The sequence below is a fragment of the Melanerpes formicivorus genome, unplaced genomic scaffold, assembly GCF_026170545.1.
Source record: "Melanerpes formicivorus ecotype bairdi unplaced genomic scaffold, bMelFor1.0.p_v2 SCAF_95, whole genome shotgun sequence".
Classification (NCBI taxonomy): domain Eukaryota; kingdom Metazoa; phylum Chordata; class Aves; order Piciformes; family Picidae; genus Melanerpes; species Melanerpes formicivorus.
Genome location: NW_027142447.1, coordinates 1,591,662 through 1,612,505, shown reverse-complemented (window position 1 = coordinate 1,612,505; position 20,844 = coordinate 1,591,662). Strand labels below are relative to the sequence as shown.

Below are 20,844 nucleotides of genomic sequence, written 5' to 3'. Positions count from 1 at the left end.
TGAAGATGTTAAAGAGGATGTGGCCCAGCACTGATCCCTGGGGGACACCACTGGTGCCTGGCTGCCAGCTGGATGTGGCACCATTCACCACCATATGATAGATAAGAAAGCCTCACCCCCAGAAGAGTAGTTTCTGACCTTACTAGAGTGAATGCCCAGGGAGATGCATGATCTCAAACCTCCACAGCACGCTCTCTATTGGAAGCCCATTACAAAGCTGCCAGGCAGCCCATTTTCCCCTGTCCTTTCCCCTCCGTGCCTCGAGATCACCTCAAGCCTTTAAAACAGCGTTAGCTCCATCTCCAACTCCTCACACACCAGCAGTTTTATCTCTGACTTTAATGAGAAACATTAAACCAAGGGGAACACAGATTGTGTGAGCAGGCTGGCATCCCTTGGGGCGATACCGCTGTACCTCGGTTTCAGAGCTGCTGACACACCTCAGAGAGAGGCAGGACTAGAAACAAAGCTTGGGAGCTCACTGGGGCAGGCAGCTCAGGTGAACAGCTACAGGGTGGGAGGTGCTGGAGTGTCACACCACAGTCTCATGCATGTGCTTCACGTGCTCCTGAGTGTAGATGTCTGCAGGCAGACCTTTCAGTGCATGCTAGAGTGTCTCTGGTCAGAAACGTGTGCGAGCGTACGCTCCCTTGCAGGGGCTTCAGGATCCAAACAGCCTGGGTTGCTCCCTAGAGTTCAGGGGTCTGGGTGGGAGCCAGAGGGGCTCGTCCTGTGCAGGGAGGGTGAGGAGAACTCCAGAGAAGGTTTCCAGAGGCTGCAGAAGGGAAGCAGTGCAGGAAGGAGGAAAATGAGAGGAAGGGTGGGAGGAGAGGAGAAAAAAAGAGAGAGAGAGAGCACCATTAGTGTCATAGTATCATAGTATCAGTCAGGGTTGGAAGGGACCACAAGGATCATCTAGTTCCAACCCCCCTGCCATGGGCAGGGACACCCCACACTAGATCAGCCTGGCCACAGCCTCATCCAGCCTGGTGTTAAACACCTCCAGGGACAGGGCCTCAACCACCTCCCTGGACAACCCATTCCAGGGCTTCACCACTCTCATGGGGAAGAACTTCCTCCTCACCTCCAGCCTGAATCTCCCCACCTCCAGCTTCATTCCATTCCCCCTAGTCCTATCACTGCCTGAATCACAGCAATATCTCTTACTTCCAACCTTTTCAAGGATACAAACCCCATGGAGGCCATCATTACCTGTCCTTCTCCCCTCTTAGCATGAGAAGCTGTGTCAGCAAATGGGGTCATACACCCAGCCTGAGAGAGCAAAGTCAAACTCCTCTAAAGCACCTTCTGTGATATTGGTGAAGCAAAGCTCTCAAAGCAGGTGGAAAATAGTTCCTACTGACTTAGATACCAGGCTACAGACTGTCAAGCATCCATCCACCCACCAAACAGAAGGGCAGCCCCAAGATGTAACTGCACAAAACTAAGCAACAATAGCTCCACAACTTGCAAAAACTTCATAGCAACAAGCTGGAACAAATGTGATGTGAAAAAAGGGGGGGAGCAGGTGGCTTTTGGTGGTTTGAATTTCCATGCAAGGAATAAGGCTTAGTTTACTATGGAGCACCAAGCAGCACACAAGGTAAAGCAGGTTTTGAGCAGGGTCTTTGAACCTGCCTCGTTTAAACAGGCAGCCTGTTAGGTGTTGAAACTTCTGGCTCCCCTCAGAGGAAGAATGTGCTCATCAGTGGGATATCAAAGAGGAAGGAGGTACTCCTCAGTAAGGTGTGATAGGATGGTTTGGGTTGGAAGGGACCTCTGAAGGCCATCCAGACCAACCTCCTCTGCAGTCAGCAGGGACATCCTCTACTAGATCAGGTTGCCCAGAGCCCTGTCCAGCCTCACCTTGAATATCACAGTATAACAGTATCACAGTATAACTTAGGTTGGAAAGGACCTCGAGGATCATCGAGTCCAACCTATCAACACAGACCCCATGACTAGACCATGGCACCAAGTGCCACATCCAATCTCCTCTTGAACACCTCCAGGGATGGGGACTCCACCACCTCCCTGGGCAGCACATTCCAATGACGAATGACTCGCTCGGTGAAGAACTTTCTCCTCACCTCCAGCCTAAACCTCCCCTGGTGCAGCTTGAGACTGTGTCCTCTTGTTCTGGTGCTGGTTGCCTGGGAGAAGAGACCAACTCCCTCCCAGCTACAACCACCTTTCAGGTAGTTGTAGAGGGCAATGAGGTCACCCCTGAGCCTCCTCTTCTCCAGGCTAAGCCTCACCTTGGATATCTCCAGGGATGGAGCCCCAACCACCTCCTGGGGCAACCTGTTCCAGTGTTCCACCACCCTCCTGGTGCAGAACTTGTTCCTAACATCCAGCCTAAATCTACTCTTCCCTAATTTGAAGCCATTGCCTCTCATCCTGTCTCTGCAGGCCTTTGCAAAGAGTCTCTCTCCATCCTTCTTGTAGCTCCCTTCAGGTACTGGAAGGCTGCTATTACATCAGACTGTGTCTTGCTCATAAGCAGACTAGAAATTCTTTCAAAGAACTAGACAGACTCTAAGAATAGTAGGCCAATATTATATCTCCTAGGAATATTATCTGCTGCATGATTTGTGAAGCACTTTGGCCCTCCTGCACTGTGGTATTGCAATGTGGCTGTTGTAGTGACAGAAAATGAAGGACTGTGAATCATAGAAGCACTTCAACATAAGGAGTTTTGAGAGCTGAAAGGTGATTATCTGGCTTGGAAGTTGCTGGGACAGAGGTGAAAACACAGACCAGGGAAAAAGCCACAGAGGACCTCTGGCCTCTGAGACCACAGCTATCACTTACTTCAAACCATGGCACTACAGGGAACATCAGGGAAGTTTTTATCAAGGAAGTTTTCATCACTTCCAAGGGGAAAAAATGTGGAAGTGCTTTCCCTGGGTCATGGTGGACCTCTCCAGATCACCCACAGAGCTGTGACAGATGCCTGACCAGACAGAAAACCTGCAGCCCTTCTGTACCACCAGTTTTTGTGGTTAGGTGCTCAAGTGGCTGCGGAATACTGTCCACATGGGACAACTGCTCCTGTGCTTCTGGGATGCAATGGGATTAGGAGACCCAAGTGGTGACCAGAACCACAAGGAAGTGCTCATTCCACTGTTCCAGTACAGAAAGCTGAGTCTCAAGCTTAGTGCCTGGCAGCTGGATGCCAGAAAGCAGCCATTATGGGGCTGCAGCAGGAATGCACGTTTCAAGGTCTGCAGCTGGTGTGCAGCAGCTGTCATGCAGCAGCTAGCTAAAAGTAGCTCAGTGTGGCATTTCTCTCTTGGCCACTCAGATCTGAGTTTCAAGCACAATCCACCCTCCTGTCTATTTCTGTTTGCCTGCCGTTACTCCTCTGCCCAAACAGCCACCAGGCCTGAGAATTTTTCCCTTGCAGGGTAAGGAGCTGGCATCTCCTTCCCACTTACCAGAAAGCAGTTTGGGGCATGCCAAAACAACATTTAGCCTGTCAGCCTATCCAGGATGACTGGGGGCAAGAGCTATACCACACAAGGCAATCTTTTCAATATCTTACTGCTCTGGCTGAGACAAAGCTCATCAAAACCAAGGATGGAGCAAATGCAGGGATAAGCTGTGGTGGGCAGGAGGAGAAAGGACTCTAAGCTTTTTACCTCTGCCAAGACAGAGCATTTGCAGGGTATACAGCAGCTACTTGCTCTCAGTGTGCTGTAAGCCCTGGAGCTGTGTTTTCCCCTATCAGCATCTCCTGGGTTATCTGCTCTCTCACTTGCAGACCTCTTCCTCAGCTCAACACCGTGACCATGGCAGTGTGGGACATGGTTCAGTGGGCACGGTGGTGTTGGCTTGATGGTTGGACTTGATGATCTTAGGGGTCTTTTCCAACCTTAATGCCTGTGACCCATGTCAAGCCCTGTACTGTCTCTGTGGTCACTCTTGTACTGCCCGTCAGCCAGGACACTGTTTCAGTTGCTCTGCCTCTCCTGAGGGGTGGAGAGAGGACAGGGCGGGGAAGAGCTTCCTGTGGTGAGGTTACCAGCCCTTCCACTTTGCGGTGCTGCTGGTGCCTCTCCTCTGCTGCTTGTCCTTCAGAACAATCACACTGCCTGAGCTAACCTCCCGTGATTCCTTGGGGCAGCAGGCAAAAAACTGCTGTGGAGGAGCAAACCCACGGCAAAGGAGTGCGAGAGGCCGGGAGCCGCTGCGCTGCCTGGGCAGCTGCGTCCCGGGAAGGGCTTGCTCCCGTGAGGGTACTTACGCGGGGGTCCCACACAGGGGGAGGCGTGCCCATGCCAGCAGCGCCCTCACTTCATATACTCCCCTTCGCTCACATAGTCCATAAAAGACCCCGGCAACTCAGCAAAATCTTCCAAGACAAGACTGGTGGAGTCCTCACCCAGCAGTTCACTGTCGGGCCGGGATGCCCGGGGGCGCGGAGCTGGCAGCGCTGGCGGCGGCGGCGGCGGCTGCGGAGGGGGCTCGGAGGCGGCAGCCTGGCCAGAGACAGGTGGCAGCTCCTCGCAGTCCTCTGACTCCCCCTCAGAGGAGGCTGGCCCAAGGACGTGGTACAGGCTGGGCAAGCGGATGTCGAAGCGCAGCCCAAACTTGGCAAAGAGCTTCTCGTTGAGGGAGTAAAGCTTCTCCGAGATGTCGTAGCCCAGGTGGGAGGAGAAGAGCCGAGCGATGTAGCGGTCCTTCCTCAGGAGCAGATACAGCTTCTTCCTCGGCCAGGTGATGAAGCTGCAGTCGGTCTCGGCTGTCAGTGTGACCTGTGGGGCAGGGAGGGAGCAGAATAAGCCCCGCTGCCATGGCAGGGGTCACCCATCTCGGGGCTGCATGCTTCTCTTCAGTGAAGGCCCCCAGTGAGAACCAAGACATTTCATAGTAGTATTAGTCAGGGTTGGAAGGGACCACAAGGATCATCTAGTTCCAACCTCCCTGCCATGGGCAGGGACACCCCACACTAGATCAGGCTGGCCAGAGCCTCATCCAGACTGGCCTTAAACACCTCCAGGGACGGGGCCTCGACCACCTCCCTGGACAACCCATTCCAATTTCCCCCCCTAACTGGAAGACCAGACTATAAATAATAAAAAGACATGAGTCCATATTGTAATAGATAATAATAATATATAATAATGAAGAAGAAGAAGAAGGAAGAAGGAAGAAGAAGAAGGAAGAAGAAGAAGGAAGGAAGAAGAAGAAGAAGGAAGAAGAAGAAGGAAGAAGAAGAAGGAAGAAGAAGAAGGAAGAAGAAGAAGAAGGAAGAAGAAGAAGAAGGAAGAAGAAGAAGGAAGAAGAAGAAAGAAGAAGAAGAAGGAAGAAGAAGAAGGAAGAAGGAAGAAGAAGAAGGAAGAAGAAGAAGAAGGAAGAAGAAGAAGGAAGAAGAAAGAAGAAGAAGGAAGAAGAAGAAGGAAGAAGAAGAAGGAAGAAGAAGAAGGAAGAAGAAGAAGGAAGAAGAAGAAGGAAGAAGAAGAAGGAAGAAGAAGAAGGAAGAAGAAGGAGGAAGAAGGAAGAAGAAGAAGGAAGAAGAAGAAGGAAGAAGAAGAAGAAGGAAGAAGAAGAAGAAGGAAGAAGGAAGAAGAAGAAGGAAGAAGGAAGAAGAAGAAGGAAGAAGAAAGAAGGAAGAAGGAAGAAGAAGGAAGAAGAAGAAGAATGAGAATAATAAGAAGAAGAATTAGAAGAATTAGAAGAAGAAGAATGAGAATAATAAGAAGAAGAATTAGAAGAATTAGAAGAAGAATTAGAATTAGAAGAAGAAGAAAAAGAAGAAGGAGAATAATAATAATGAGAATAATAATAAGAATTAGAAGAAGAAGAAGAATAACAGATAAGAAACACAGGAAGGGTCAAACTGCCTTAGGCCACAGAAGAACATCCAAGTGTAATGGAGACACTGGCATGTGCATAAGGCACCAGAGCCAAAATATCCCGGGGGCTCCCTTTCACTCTATATCCAGGGGTCTCCTTGGCCAGCCACCATGGCAGAGGGCCACTGGGAAGCTGAACATGGCTTGGCTGCGTGCGTGTGTCCTTGGGTCTGATATTTAATGCCTCTGCGATGCAAGCAGCTGCCTTATGAAAGAAAGACAGGAGAGAGAACTTGAGAACTTTCCCAAGCCACAGCAAGCAGGAGGAGGGGCCACATGGAAATCAAAATGACCAGAATCTCCTTTTTCTAACCAGCTCCTGGCACAGCAATCAAAAGCCCCTGCTTCTTGCAAGGGACTAAGGGAGATGTATTCAGCAAACCTGCCTCCTGACCAGGACAGCAGGACAGATTTCACTCATCAGTGCCCCTGACACAAGTGCTCTGGCAGCAGCAGAGTCCATAATTCATTTTCCTGGAGGAAAGTGCCAGCTGTGAAACCCAACTCCTTCAGGCACTGGGAGCCAGCAGTCCTGTGGGAAGAAGACACAGGCAAAGCAGAAAGCTCCTTGCAGACTGAGTAATGCTTCTGCCTTTTTATGGTGGGCTCAGGACTGAAAAAGGGAAAACCTGGGCAAAAGAAGTTCCCTGCCCTCCTCCAGCAAAGTCCCAGAGTCAAACACATGGTTTTTAAACCAAATGATTGTTATGCTAAGAGTATTATGCCACAGAGTTTTTATTGCTTATTCAGGTAAGAGGGACTAGTGGATTAAACAGCTACCAGAAGCACATCACCATGAGTAAGCACAGCCATCAGGAACGTGGACTGGTCAAGTCTCACCTGCTGAATGCTGGTCTCATGCAGGCTGCTGCTTCTTCATGCTCCTCAGAAGCAGATAAGGGGTTTAGGCACTTCCAGAACCTGGCTGCAGCCCCCACTACCATGGGACTCTAGCTCCATGTCCTGAGGCCAAGTGCAGCTGGCCTCCCTGACCAGCCCTGTCTCACAGAGCAGGAGAGAGGCCCAGGGTATGGCCCTGCCATCAGCTTGCTCCCAAGCTGGCTCATGCACCACAGATAAAGACACTCAGGAAATCTGGGAACATTCAGTTCCACAGAAATTAGCCCAGAGAACATTGCAGGTGTCTTTGCAGGTTGCCCATTCACCTGCCAGGAGCACCAGGCAGGCATTGCTGTCTCTGGTCATCTGGTAGGCCAATCACAGGATCACAGATCACAGGAGGTTAGGGGTTGGAAGAGACCTCCAAGGATCATCAAGTCCAACCCTCCCTAGCACAGGTCACACAGGAATGCACCCAGACAGCTCTTGAAAGTCTCCAGAGGAGACTCCACGACCTCTCTGGGCAGCAGTGCTCTGTGACCCTCACAGTGAAGAAGTTCCTCCTCATGTTGAGGTGGAACCTCCTGTGCTGCAGTTTATATCCATTACCCCTTGTTCTATCACAAGTGCAGTCCAGGAGCTCACAGCAACCTGCTGCTGGGCTGAAACCCTGTGCAAAACATGAGATCCCCCCACCCCTAGCACAGTCATGCTGTTGTTGCCCTCTCTGCCCCATTATCTTGGTGCAAAATCTCTGTTTCTCCACCCAAGCTGTATGCAGCCCTGTGCCAAAGCCAGACGCTCAGCCACCTCCTGCAACTGCTCCTCTTGCAAGAAGGTGATCACTGGCAATGGAATAGCTTTCAGGAGTGACCTGTCACACATGGGCAGAATTCAGACCCACTGAAAGCAGATTCACAGTATCACAGAATCACCAAGGTTGGAAGAGACCTCAAAAGTCATCAAGCCCAACCTGTCACCACAGACCTCGTGACTAGACCATGGCACCAAGTGCCACATCCAATTCAGAGTACTGCTCTGGTTTAACCAAGTCTGAATGTGGATGCTCTCATGAGAAAGTATCATCATTCCTTCATGCTCCCAAGGGATTAGCTAGATCTCTCCTTGGGTGCCTTAACTGACATATTCTAAACTGACATGTGAAGAAAGGCTGAGAGAACTGGGTTTGTTTAGCCTTCAGAAGGCTTAGGGGAGACCTTATTACCACATACCAGTACATAAAGGTTGGCTACCAAGAAGGTGGAGACTCCCTTTTGATGAGGAGTCACATGGAAAAGGCAAGAGGCAATGGGTACAAGTTACTCCTGAGGAGATTCCAACTGGATTCCAGAAGAAAACTTTTCACCATCATAAGAGTGAGACATTGGAACAATCTCCCAAGGGAAGCAGTGGAATTAGTGGAAGACAGCTTGACAGGGTGCTGGGCCATCTATCATAGTGTCATAGTATCAGTCAGGGTTGGAAGGGACCACAAGGATCATCTAGTTCCAACCCCCCTGCCATGGGCAGGGACACCCCACACTAGATCAGCCTGGCCACAGCCTCAGCCAGCCTGGGCTTAAACACCTCCAGGGATGGAGCCTCAACCACCTCCCTGGACAACCCATTCCAGGGCTTCACCACTCTCATGGGGAAGAACTTCCTCCTCACCTCCAGCTTCATTCCATTCCCCCTAGTCCTATCACTACCTGAGATCCTGAGAAGTCCCTCCCCAGCCTTCCTGTAGGCCCCTCCTCTCCTCTCATTTGCACTACACTACTACCTAGAAATGTTGGAGCAGATGGTCCTTGGGGCCCCTTCTAACCTGGCATTCTGTGGTTCAATGACATCCTGACAAGGAGCAGCCTGCCCTGGGATGTGAGTTAAAGGCAGAGAGATGTGGTCTGAAATAATCTCTAGAAAGCAAGCCAAACAAATGCAGCAGGCTGTTGACAGAGCAAAACCCTTTTGGTTGCTGCAAACAAGAGTTGGCCTGGCCTCTCAGCAAGGGATTCTTCTGCTCAGAAGGAACCATATTTGGGTACAAATCATCCTTTCCGTGAATCGCCCCGAGCACATCAGCAGCAGAAACTGGCGTGAGGAAGTCCTCTGAGGATATTTATGGATTTCTGTCACCACTGCACACTGCCACAGCTGCCACCCTGATGCTGGAACAATGCACTCTGCTAGAGGTGTGCAAGGCAAACGCATCACTGCAAGCGCTAGGGAATGCTCTCCTGGAAGGGAGCCAGCAATCCGATACCTCGTTTCCCTGCTAAATCGGAAGGAGCAGCAGGCTGCCACCTGATGACCAGAGCATGCACTGAGGTCAGAGGAAGGCAGGTGTGGTGGGATGAAGACCTCTGAAGAGGCATCAATGATTTTATGTAAGGTGGTGGGTTGAAGTTTCCCCCCACCCAGCGTTAACTTTTACTCAGACCAACTCAGTTAGAAGCAAGTGAAGCTGCATTTGCAAGCCAAAACTACACTCTGCAATGGAATGCAATGAATGTGTACAAAATGAAATAAAGAGAAGAGAAGACAGACAGAAGACAGAGAGAAGACCAAGACAGAGAGAAGACCAAGACAGAGAGAAGACCAAGACAGAGAGAAGACCAAGACAGAGAGAAGACCAAGACAAAGAGGAGACCAAGACAGAGAGAAGACCAAGACAGAGAGAAGACCAAGACAAAGAGGAGACCAAGACAAAGAGGAGACCAAGACAGAGAGAAGACCAAGACAAAGAGGAGACCAAGACAAAGAGGAGACCAAGACAAAGAGAAGACCAGGCCAGGTTGGAAGAGACTGTCATGATCATCATGTCCAACCTATCACCCAACACCATCTAACCAACTAAACCATGGCACCAAGCACCCCATCCAGTCTCTTCCTAAACACCTCCAGTGACGGTGACTCCACCACCTCTCTGGGCAGCACATTCCAATGGGCAATCACTCTCTCTGTGTAGAACTTCTTCCCCACCTCCAGCCTAAACCTCTCCTGGTGCAGCTTGAGACTGTGTCCTCTTGTTCTGGTGCTGGTTGCCTGGGAGAAGAGACCAACCTCTGCCTGTCTACAACCTCCCTTCAGGTAGTTGTAGAGAGCAATAAGGTCACCCCTGAGCCTCCTCCAGACTAAGCAACCCCAGCTCCCTCAGCCTCTCCTCACAGGGCTGTGTTCCAGATCTCTCCCCAGCCTCATTGCCCTTCTCTGGACACATTCAAGTGTCTCAACCTCCTTCCTAAACTGAGGGGCCCAGAACTGGACACAGGACTCAAGGTGTGGCCTAACCAGTGCAGTGTACAGGGGCAGAATGACCTCCCTGCTCCTGCTGGCCACACTGTTCCTGATGCAGGCCAGGATGCCATTGGCCTTCTTGGCTGCCTGGGCACACTGCTGGCTCATGTTCAGCCTAGTATCAACCAGTACCCCCAGGTCTCTCTCTGCCTGGCTGCTCTCCAGCCATTCCAACCCCAGCCTGTAGCACTGCATGGGGTTGCTGTGGCCAATGTACAGAACCTGGCACTTGGATGTGTTCAATCTCCTGCCCTTGGACTCTGCCCATCTGTCCAGCCTGTGAAGGTCCCTCTGCAGAGCCTCTCTACCCTCCAGCAGATCAATACCTGAATGGCACAATGAGACCCCTCCCTCCCCTTCCCAGACAAGGAGTGAAGCTGAGCTGCTGCATGACCCTGTGGGGTTACCTGGAACGTTCCTTCCTCAGAGGGTCGCAGAGACTCCCATTCTGGAGAGTCCAGGAACTGGTATGGAAAGACATAGTGGAGGAATTGTCCATCCTGGCTCACTCGGATCCTGTGGAGAGGGCAGGTGAGACACACAGGCTTAGGCCACCAAATGGATGTCACACTACACTAATCAGCTCACAAAATGTACAAGCAGCTGACTGACCAGAGAGGAGAGGACTTCTCATCTCATGCATGTCTCCTACCCTCTCTGGGGCAGGGGCAGATGCTCCAGGCCTATGTCTCCTTTCTTTGTGGGCAGTGGTATTTGCTGCCACTGTTCTATAGTCCATCTGTTTTCTGCCCCTGCTACAAAGCAAGCCCTCATAGGTGCAATGCTTGGTCCTACACCAGGACTGCTCAGTCCACAAGACTGCTGCTGCTTTTCAGGTGCTTCTAAGACAGCCTGGAGTTCTCTGTACTTACATCACCTTCCTGTCCCCAGGGCTGCACAAGGGCGTTCCCTGCCTTGATACTGGGAGGCTGTTAGACACAGAACACCCTGAAATGACATTGACTGTTGCTCCTGACATCACACTGCAGGCTCATAGTTTGCTGGTCATTACAATTTAACGTCTCATGGCCTCCCAGGTATCCCTTTCCCCTATTTTGCCACAACTGCCTGCCAATGAGCATGCCTGAACTGCCTGAACATGAGCCTGCAGTGTGCCCAGGCAGCCAAGAGGGCCAATGGCATCCTGGCCTGCATCAGGAACAGTGTGGCCAGCAGGAGCAGGGAGGTCATTCTGCCCCTGTACACTGCACTGGTTAGGCCACACCTTGAGTCCTGTGTCCAGTTCTGGGCCCCTCAGTTTAGGAAGGAGGTTGACTTGCTGGAAGGTGTCCAGAGAAGGGCAACGAAGCTGGGGAGGGGTTTGGAACACAGCCCTGTGAGGAGAGGCTGAGGGAGCTGGGGTTGCTTAGCCTGGAGAAGAGGAGGCTCAGGGGAGACCTTCTTGCTCTCTACAACTACCTGAAGGGAGATTGTAGACAGGAAGATGTTGGTCTCTTCTCCCAGGCAGCCAGCACCAGAACAAGAGGACACAGTCTCAAGCTGCGCCAGGGGAGGTTCAGGTTGGATGTTAGGAAGAAGTTCTACACAGAGAGAGTGATTGCCCACTGGAATGTGCTGCCTGGGGAGGTGGTGGAGTCACCATCACTGGAGGTGTTCAGGAGGAGACTTGATAGGGCACTTGGTGCCATGGGTTAGTTGATTAGATGGTGTTGGGTGATAGGTTGGACATGATGATCTTGAAGGTCTCTTCCAACCTGGTTTGGTTTATTCTAAATAACTATTGAGTTTATTCTAAATGTCACAGTCAAACTTGCACCTAGCTCTGCTGGGGGGGCTGAGAAGGAGAGCTGCACAGGCCTGGGGCAACAGCTGGGCATTCTGGAGCTCTATTCATAGCTCTGCAACTCCAGGCTCTTCCCTGCCTGTTGTCTTGTTTAGTCTGGAGAAGAGGAGGCTTTGGGGAGACCTCCTCTACAGCTCCCTGAAAGAGGTTGGAGTGAGGTGGGGGTTGGTCTCTTCTTCCTACTAACAAGTGATAGGACAAGAGGAAACCCCCTCAAGTTACACCAGGAGGGGGTTAGTTTGGATATTACAAGAAGCTTCTTTAGGTTTAGGTTCTCAAACACTGGAAGGCTGGAGGTGAGGAGAAAGTTCTTCCCAGAGAGATTTGGTAGCCATTGGAATGTGCTGCCCAGGGAGGTGGTGGAGTCACCATCCCTGGAGGTGTTCAAGAGGGGATTGGATGTGGCACTTGGTGCCATGGTTTAGTAGTCATGAGGTGCTGGGTGATAGGTTGGATTTGATAATCTTTGAGGTCTTTTCCAACCTTACTGATTCTATGATTAGGCTCCCTAGGGAGGTGTCAGATGCAGAGATGTGGAGCTGAGGGACATGGTTTAGCACCGGACTTGGTAGAGTTAGGTAATGGCTGGACTCAATGATCTCAAAGGCCTTTTCCAGCCCAAATGATTCTGTGCTCCACTGTCAATTCTTGTTCTCAGGAGTCACAAGTCTCAGTTCACTGCTGGGAGTGCTGCCTGAAAACATCAGGGATCACAAGGCAGGTTTCATGATCTGAGGGTATTCTGCATTTCCAAGCCCCCCTTGTCTTGCTATTGTTCCATTTAAGAGGAGGCACCATAACAGCAGCAAGGACCAAGTGCTGAAAGAACTGGCTGATGTTGTTGCTCTACCACCCTCCATCATCTTTGCAAAATCCTGGCAGACAGGAGAGGTGTCTGAGGACTGGAGGAAAGCAAATGCCCCTCCAGCCTTCAAAAGGGGCAAAACAGAGGCTCCAGGTAACTACAGAGCAGTGAGCCTCACCTCCATCCCTGGAAAAATGATGGAGCAGCTCATGCTGGAGGTCACCTCTAGGCCCTTGGAAGAGAAGATGATGATCAGGAGTAGTCAGCATGGATTTACCGAGGGGAAGTCATGCTTGACTAATCTGATAGCCTTCTCTGCTGTTGTAACTGAATGGGTAGATGCAGGGAGACCAGTGGATGTAGTCTACCCTGACCTTAGCAGGGCTTTTGACACTGTCTCCCATAACATCCTTGTGAGTAAGCTCAGGAAGTGTGGGATAGAACAGACAGTGAGATGGATTAGGAACTGGTTACACAACAGAGTGCAAAGACTGGTGGTCAGTGGTGCCAAGTGCAGCTGGAGAGCTGTAACTAGTGGAGTCCTCCAGGGATCGGTGCTGGGTCCAGTCCTGTTCAACATCTTCATCAATGACATTGATGAGGGGACAGAGTGTCTGCTCAGCAAGTCTGCTGATGATACTAAGCTGGGAGGCTTGGCTGAGACACCTGAAGGCTGTGCAGCCATTCAGTGAGACCTAGGCAGACTGAGGAGCTAACCTAATGAGGTTCAGCAAGGAGAAGTGCAGAGTCCTGCACCTGGGAAGGAATAATACACTGCCCCAGCACAGGTTAGGAGGTGGTCTGCTGGAGAGCAGCCCTGTGGAGAAGGACCTGGGAGTCCTGGTGGACAAGAAGTTATCCATGGGTCAGCAATGTGCCCTGGTGGCCAAGAAGGCCAATGGGATCCTGGGGTGCATTAAGAGGAGTGTGTCCAGCTGATCAAGGGGGGCTCTGCTGCCCCTCTACTCTGCCTTGGTGAGGCCCCACCTAGAATATCACATCTAGTTCTGAGCTCCCCAGTTTAAGGGGGACAGGGATCTACTTGACAGAGTCCAATAGAGGGCTGTGGGGATGACTAAGGGACTGGACCACATGCCCTGTGAGGAGAGGCTGAGAGCCCTGGGGCTTTTTAATCTGGAGAGAAGACTGAGAGAGGATCTAATAAATGTATATAAATATGTGAGGGCTGGGTGTCAAGAAGGAAGGGACAGCTTCTTCTCACTTGTGCCCTGTGGCAGGATGAAGAGCAATGGAGGTAAACTACAGCACTGTATAGTTCCACCTCAACATGAGGAAGAACTTCTTTACTGTAAGGGTCACAGAGCACTGGAACAGGCTCCCCAGAGGGGTTGTGGAGTCTCCTTCTCTGGAGACTTTCAAGACCCATCTGGATGCATTCCTGTGTGACCTGTGCTAGATTCTATGGTCTGGCTCTGGCAATGGGGTTGAACTCGAAGATCTCCAGAGGACCCTTCCAACATCCTGTGACCTCACAAGGCCCTCACAAGGCAATAGAGTGAGCACCAGGAAAAGCAAATCTGATCCCATAGGATGGAACAGCACAGCACAGCACAGCATAGAATAGAATAGAACAGAACAGAACAGAACAGAATTAACCAGGTTGGAAGACCTTTGAGATCATCAAGTCCAACCTATCACCCAACACCATCTAATCAACTAAGCCCTGGCACCAAGTGCCTCAGCCAGGCTCCTCCTAAATACCTCCAGTGATGGAGACTCCACCACCTCCACAGGCAGCACATTCCAATGGCCAATCTCTCTTTCTGGGAAGAAATTCTTCCTAACTTCCAGCCTAAACCTCCCCTGGCACAGCTTGAGACTGTGTCCTCTTGTTCTGGTGCTGGTTGCCTGGGAGAAGAGACCAACCCCCACCTGGATACAACCTCCCTTCAGGGAGTTGTAGAGAGTGACAAGGTCTCCCCTGAGCCTCCTCTTCTCCAGGCTAAGCAACCCCAGCTCCCTCAGCCTCTCCTCACAGGGCTGTGCTCCAGACCCCTCCCCAGCTTTGTTGCTCTTCTCTGGACACCTTCCAGCAAGTCAACATCTTTCCTAAACTGAGGGGCCCAGAACTGGACACAGGACTCAAGGTGTGGCCTAACCAGTGCTGAATACAGGGGCAGAATGACCTCCCTGCTCCTGCTGGCCACACTATTGCTGATGCAGGCCAGGATGCCATTGGCCTTCTTGGCCACCTGGGCACACTGCTGGCTCATGTTCAGCCTACTATCAACCAGCACCCCTAGCTGGTTGCTCTCCAGCCACTCTGACCCCAGCCTGCAGCACTGCATGGGGTTGTTGTGGCCAATATGCAGGACACCCTATACCAGCCAAGACACATACTTACCACTGCCAAAGAGAGCAGGACAACTATCCCACTTCACTTGCTGTCTTACTTGCAGTACTTGCTGTCTGCTGTGGCACTTCCATGCCCATGGAGCAGCATGGGATCATCCAGTGCAGGGTAAGACAAGACAGACTCTTCCTGCTGACATTATTTGCAGATATGGGGAACTTCAGAGCAAGCTGCTCAGCACAGAATTTTGGCAAGAGGAATAACACCTGATGGAAACACAAGCACCCAACTTCCTCCCAGTGCTCTGCCATTCAGCACTGGCCAGTGGTCCCAGCATGCTCTTAACACATTCTAGAAAAGGGACAAACAGCTAGGTAGGACACACCCCCTCACCAGGGAGGGTGAACCACTGCAGGAAAACATGAGGGGCTGCCCAGGGAGGTGGTGGAGTCACCATCCCTGGAGGTGTTCAAGAGGGGATTGGATGTGGCACTTGGTGCCATGGTTTAGTAGGCATGAGGTGTTGGGTGACAGGTTGGACTTGATGATCCTTGAGGCCTCTTCCAACCTTACTGATTCTATGATTCTATGAATAAGCTCCCCAGGGAGGTGGTAGAATCCACATCCCTGGAGGTGTTTAAAAGATGCAGAGCTGTGGTGCTGATGTGGTGATGTGGTTTAGCACCAGACTTAGTAGAGTTAGATAATGGTTGAACTTGATCATCTTAAAAGGTCTTTTCCAACCAAAAATGATTCTATGAGTTGATCCTTGACCCTGCCAGGTGTTAACCAGGAATTACCAACGTGGGCTCATTTACCATCACTAACACATTTCAGCCTGACAGAGACACAGACATTAACATTATTCACAGTTCAAGTTAGCAACACATTAACAGTTCACTTTAAGGCTTTTTTCTTGCCTTTTCTTGATCTTCTGAAGCCATGATTTAGTCAGGAGGTGCTGGGTGACAGGTTGGACTTGATGATCTCTGAGGTCTTTTCCAGCCTTATTGACTCTATGATTCTATACATCCACCACAGGAGACCACTCTCTCTCTTGCTGGAATGACCCTCACAGTGAAAAATTGCAGAGCCCTGAGGGCCAAGGTATTTGAAACAGGGGTGGAACCTATCCCTGGAAATTGCTGGCTGGGGGAGCAGGTGAACTTGAAACTCTGTACTCTGTACAGAGTGAACTCTGTACTCAATGCACAGCGCAGAGGTGTGTCTGGTACCCCCAGAGAGGGCAGGTCCAGACACACTGCCTTCCTGCTTTGAGAAACACTCTCACAGCCAGCCTGCTCCCATCAGAATTATGACCACATGAAAATGACAGAGAGAGAGGGAAGGTTTCCCCAGCATTATCACAGGCAAGGCTGAGCTGGCCGCTTCACCACACCCTGCTTCATTCTGCACACCTGAGGTATTCTACCCTAGAAAAACAAAGCAAAAACAACCCCCAGGAGCAACCCCCCCTCCTCAACAAACATGCATATCTCAAAGCCCTTTCAGGGGAAGGGGACCACCCTCCCCTCTGTTTCTAGAAGGTGAAAATACAAGAAGAAGCCACAGGACTTTGCTCAGAAACAGGAGAGCCTTTACCTGCCAGACAGCAGCAGGGAGAGGCGGTCGATGGGCGTCTTGCCCTCCACCGCGTAATTCTGGTCTCTGACTAGTGACTGGACTTGCTCTTCACAGCACTTCATGATTTCTTTGTAGATGTCCAGGGGTACCTGCAAGGGCAGGTACATGGTCTTGTAGAGGAGGTCAAAGTCTTCAGGGATGGTGTCTCTGCGGAGCCGGTAAGCGAGGTGAGCCAGCTGAAGCAAGCAGAGGAGGACCAGCAGCATGTTCCAGACGAATACGTCCAGCCCGCAGGCGCTCAGCCAGCCCCACAGAGCATAGCAGAAGTAGCCTGGGGCCAGAAGGCCAAAGATATAGAGGGACCCAAAGATGCCACTTCCCCCCATGTAACCCAGGAGGACAATACAACTGGCCAGCTGGTAGGCTGCTCCCTCCATGATCTCCTTCCAGGCGTCACACACCGGAGGCTGAAGAACAGCCTGGTCCCAAGAGAGGCTGCTTGCACTCATCCTTCCCCACTCCCCACCCTCCCCAGCCGTCCTGCGCTCAAAATCAATTGTCATACACAAAGGCTGCTGCAGAAGTCTGAAACCAGAGCTGCTGGGTGGCTGTTCCTCCTCCTCCTCGAGTTCCAGACGGTCCCACAGCAGTGTGCTTCAGAGCGACATGTTAAAGTGCCGCCAGATGATTTTGCACCGGAAAAATCCCCAAGCGGCTTGTTTCTCTTCTTTGTGGCTCACAAGCTGGCTGCTGGTCCCCTTCTTAGCCACACCAGTGAGGGAAGAAGCTGGGAAATCTGAGGCCAAAAGAGCTCAGTCAAAGAACAAGCAGAGGCCATTAGCTGGAAAACTCACAGGACGGGACAGAGCTCGTGTTGCGCTGCCTGCCCTCCAGCAAATGGAAATAGCGACTGAGAGAGAGCAGCAGAGGGAGCTGGTGTTGAGTGTGGAATGTGTATCACTTGGCAGCAGAAAGGAGTGAGACCCCAAATGGATAACCATGTTTGGAATTGAAATCCAAGGAGCAAAAGCAGCCAGGAGAACAGAGAGCAAGCACGCACCCGCTACTTAACATAACTCAGGCACCCAGATAAGCCTGGCGCAATGCAAGGAGGGGAAAGCGGAGGGGAAAACAACCAGCTTATCACAGCAAGCTCCAGCCACACGTGGGGCTCTGCACCACCCTGTGCTCCTGCAAGAGTGACTTTCATCCAGCACAAAAAAGGAAAAAGGTCACCCCCTTCTCCTGCTGTGGCTTGCAGCAGCGGCAAGGACTTGGCAAAAGAGGCTGGCTCTTGAGAAGTGCTTTCCATGTGCTGCAGCACAGCTTCCCCTGCCTCCAGGGAGCTCCATCTCGTGGAGCGTTTCAGATGGACACAGGGTAAAGCTCTGCCTGGGCAGAGAGTTGTGATTTAATAGAATTTAATAGAATAGACCAGGTTGGAAGAGACCTTCAAGATCACCATGTCCAACCCATCAACCAATCCAACCCACCCAAACAGCTAACCCATGGCACCAAGCACCCCATCAAGTCTCCTCCTGAACACCTCCAATGATGGCGACTCCACCACCTCCCCAAGCAGCACATTCAAAGGTTATCCCTAGCTAGAGGAAATGAGCTGTGGGGATTCAGCTGCATCTATCATGAAGAGGAGACTCTGCTGCCTAAAATTTCAGGAGCATAACATTCAAGAGCACGTCTTCACAGAATCATAGAACCATTCAGGTTGGAAAAGAACTTCATCAGTCCAACCACTAACCCTACTCTGACAGCTCCACCACTAAGCCATTTATGCAGGGAAATACTCACTGAGGGAAGATTCTTCCACCCTACAGGTAACAGACTCGGTTGGGATGTATCCCTGGGAAACATCACAGTATCACTAAGGCTGGAAGAGACCTCAAAGGTCATCAAGTCCAACCTGTCACCACAGACCTCATGACTAGACCATGGCACCAAGTGCCACATCCAATCCCCTCTTGAACACCTCCAGGGATGGTGACTCCACCACCTCCCTGGGCAGCACATTCCAATGACAAATGACACTCTCCAGGAAGAACTTTCTCCTCACCTCCAGCCTATACCTCCCCTGGTGCAGTTTAAGACTGTGTCCTCTTGTTCTGGTGCTGGTTGCCTGGGAGAAGAGACCAACCCTTTCAAGTAGTTGTAGACAGCAATAAGGTCACCCCTGAGCCTCCTCTTCTTCAGGCTAAGCAACCCCAGCTCCCTCAGCCTCTCCTCACAGGGTTGTGTTCAAGGCCTCTCCCCAGCCTTGTTGCCCTTCTCTGGACACGTTCAAGTGTCTCAATGTCCTTCTTAAACTGAAAAGCCCAGAACTGGACACAGCACCCAAGGTGTGGCCTAATCAATGCAGAGTACAGGGCACAATGACCTCCCTGCTCCTGCTGGCCACATTATTCCTAATGCAGGCCAGGATGCCATTGGCCTTCTTGGCCACCTGGGCACACTGCTGGCTCATCCAGAACAAGAGGACACAGTCTCAAGCTGCACCAAGGGAGGTTTAGGCTAGATGTTAGGAAGAAGTTCTTCACAGAGAGAGTGATTGCCCATTGGAATGGGCTGCCCAGGGAGGTGGTGGAGTCACCATCACTGGAGGTGTTTAGGAAGAGACTGGATGGGGTGCTTGGTGCCATGGTTTAGTTGATTAGATGGTGTTGGGTGAGAGGTTGGACTTGATGATCTTGAAGGTCTCTTCCAACCTGGTTTACTTCTATTCTATCCTATTCTATCCTATCCTATCCTAATTCTTTATAGCTATTTGGGACCCCCTTAATTTAGCAATAAGAGCAAAGCAAACACTCTCCACTTGGGTAACCCAGGACACAGGCACAAAGCGGGGTGGGGTGGGGTGTGTGACAGGGGGCAGACACAGGCACAAGTGGGAGGCCACCAAGTTCAGGTCCTCCTGGGTTAGCTAGGGGAAGGATGCATAAATGCAGTTTCCCCCCTGCTTCATTAAGGTGCTTGCAGCTCTGCAGGCTGGATCTGCCCCGCTGCAAGGCAGCAGTTACATTTCAGGCATTGACGCAACCCTTATGGTCAGTCAACAGCATGAGGTCAGCCTTCATGGGTCAGTGGAGTAGAGATAGGGTTTCAAGGGTGGTCGTGTTTCAGGCCAAGCTTGCAGCTGCCCTGCCTAACATACCATTCCCAATGGCACCATTCACTTAAAGGCACACTAATGGGCTCTTCTAACGGTGCTCTGGAACGCTACTGGGCAAGGCTGAAGCAACGTGTTATGGCAGCCTTAAAGAGTTGGTCATGGTCTTGGACAGTACAACCTCTCTCTACAACGATCAGTCCACACGCAACACGGAGTGGTATGACTCCTAAGAGCAGCAAAGGCTGTGCCATCCTGAGAGGTTGCCATGTGGGAAGGAAATAAGACAAATTAAGCTTTGTACAGAGCATAAGTGCAATTCACTCAGAAAGATGCTTTCTGTTAAGGGTGAAGTGAAACAAGGAACCTTGTCTCGAGTCATCTCTTACTTAAGTGAAGAAATACATCAGAGAATCATAGAATCACAGAATCACCAAGGTTGGAAGAGACCTCAAGGATCATCAAGCCAAACCTGTCACCACAGACCTCATGACTAAACTATGGCACCAAGTGCCACATCCAATCCCCTCTTAAACACCTTCAGGGATGGGGACTCCACCACCTCCCTGGGCAGCACATTCCAATGGCTAACAACTCTCTCTGGGAAGAACTTTCTCCTCACCTCCAGCCTAAACTTCCCCTGGCACAGCTTGAGACTGTGTCCTCTTGTTCTGGTGCTGGGAGAAGAGACCAACCCCCACCTGGCTCCAATCTCCCTTCAAGCAATTGTAGAGAGCAATAAGGTCTCCCCTGAGCCTCCTCTTCTCCAGGCTAAGCAACCCCAGCTCCCTCAGCCTCTCCTCACAGGGCTGTGCTCCAAACCCCTCCCCAGCCTCCCTGCCCTTCTCTGGACACGTTCAAGTGTCTCAATGTCCTTCTTAAGCTGAGGGGCCCAGAACTGGACACAGGACTCAAGGTGTAGCCTAACCAGTGAGGAGCACAGGCTGTGGTTTTACAAACACACATCTATCATCACAGACAGCACTACAAGCTCCTGGCATGACTGCAGCACAATGCTGTGTCAGCAGCACAATGTCTCAGTTTGCATCAGCAGGAAAACCCACCAAAGGCCCATCTGTTCAACCACAACACCAGAGCAACCAGTGTTCTCCTGCCCATGAGCAAGCATGCTGCTCTTTCTCTCCATGCCTACAGCACACCATTTCCAATGACCATGGCACTGTCATTTCTTCACTCCCAAAGCAGCAGGAACACTGG

General features: G+C 51.2%; 1 protein-coding gene across 3 annotated transcripts; it reads right to left on the bottom strand.

Moving 5' to 3' along the window:
- Window positions 1-320: 320 nt before the first annotated feature.
- Window positions 321-17,520, bottom strand: POPDC2 (popeye domain containing 2). 3 transcript variants are annotated; one of them, XM_068165942.1, is made up of 4 exons: window positions 16,524-17,520; window positions 10,406-10,514; window positions 4,300-4,760; window positions 321-753 (listed from the first exon to the last, which is right to left on the bottom strand). In XM_068165942.1, exons 1-4 carry the CDS (start codon window positions 17,066-17,068, stop codon window positions 690-692), a joined length of 1,179 nt encoding a protein of 392 aa, XP_068022043.1. In that variant the 5' UTR covers window positions 17,069-17,520; the 3' UTR covers window positions 321-689. The 3 variants fall into 3 exon arrangements, with proteins under 3 accessions (XP_068022043.1, XP_068022042.1, XP_068022041.1); XM_068165941.1 differs by having other exon boundaries at window positions 321-775; window positions 4,388-4,760; window positions 16,524-17,504; XM_068165940.1 differs by having other exon boundaries at window positions 685-775; window positions 4,250-4,760; window positions 16,524-17,514.
- Between the last annotated feature and the right edge of the window lie 3,324 nt (window positions 17,521-20,844).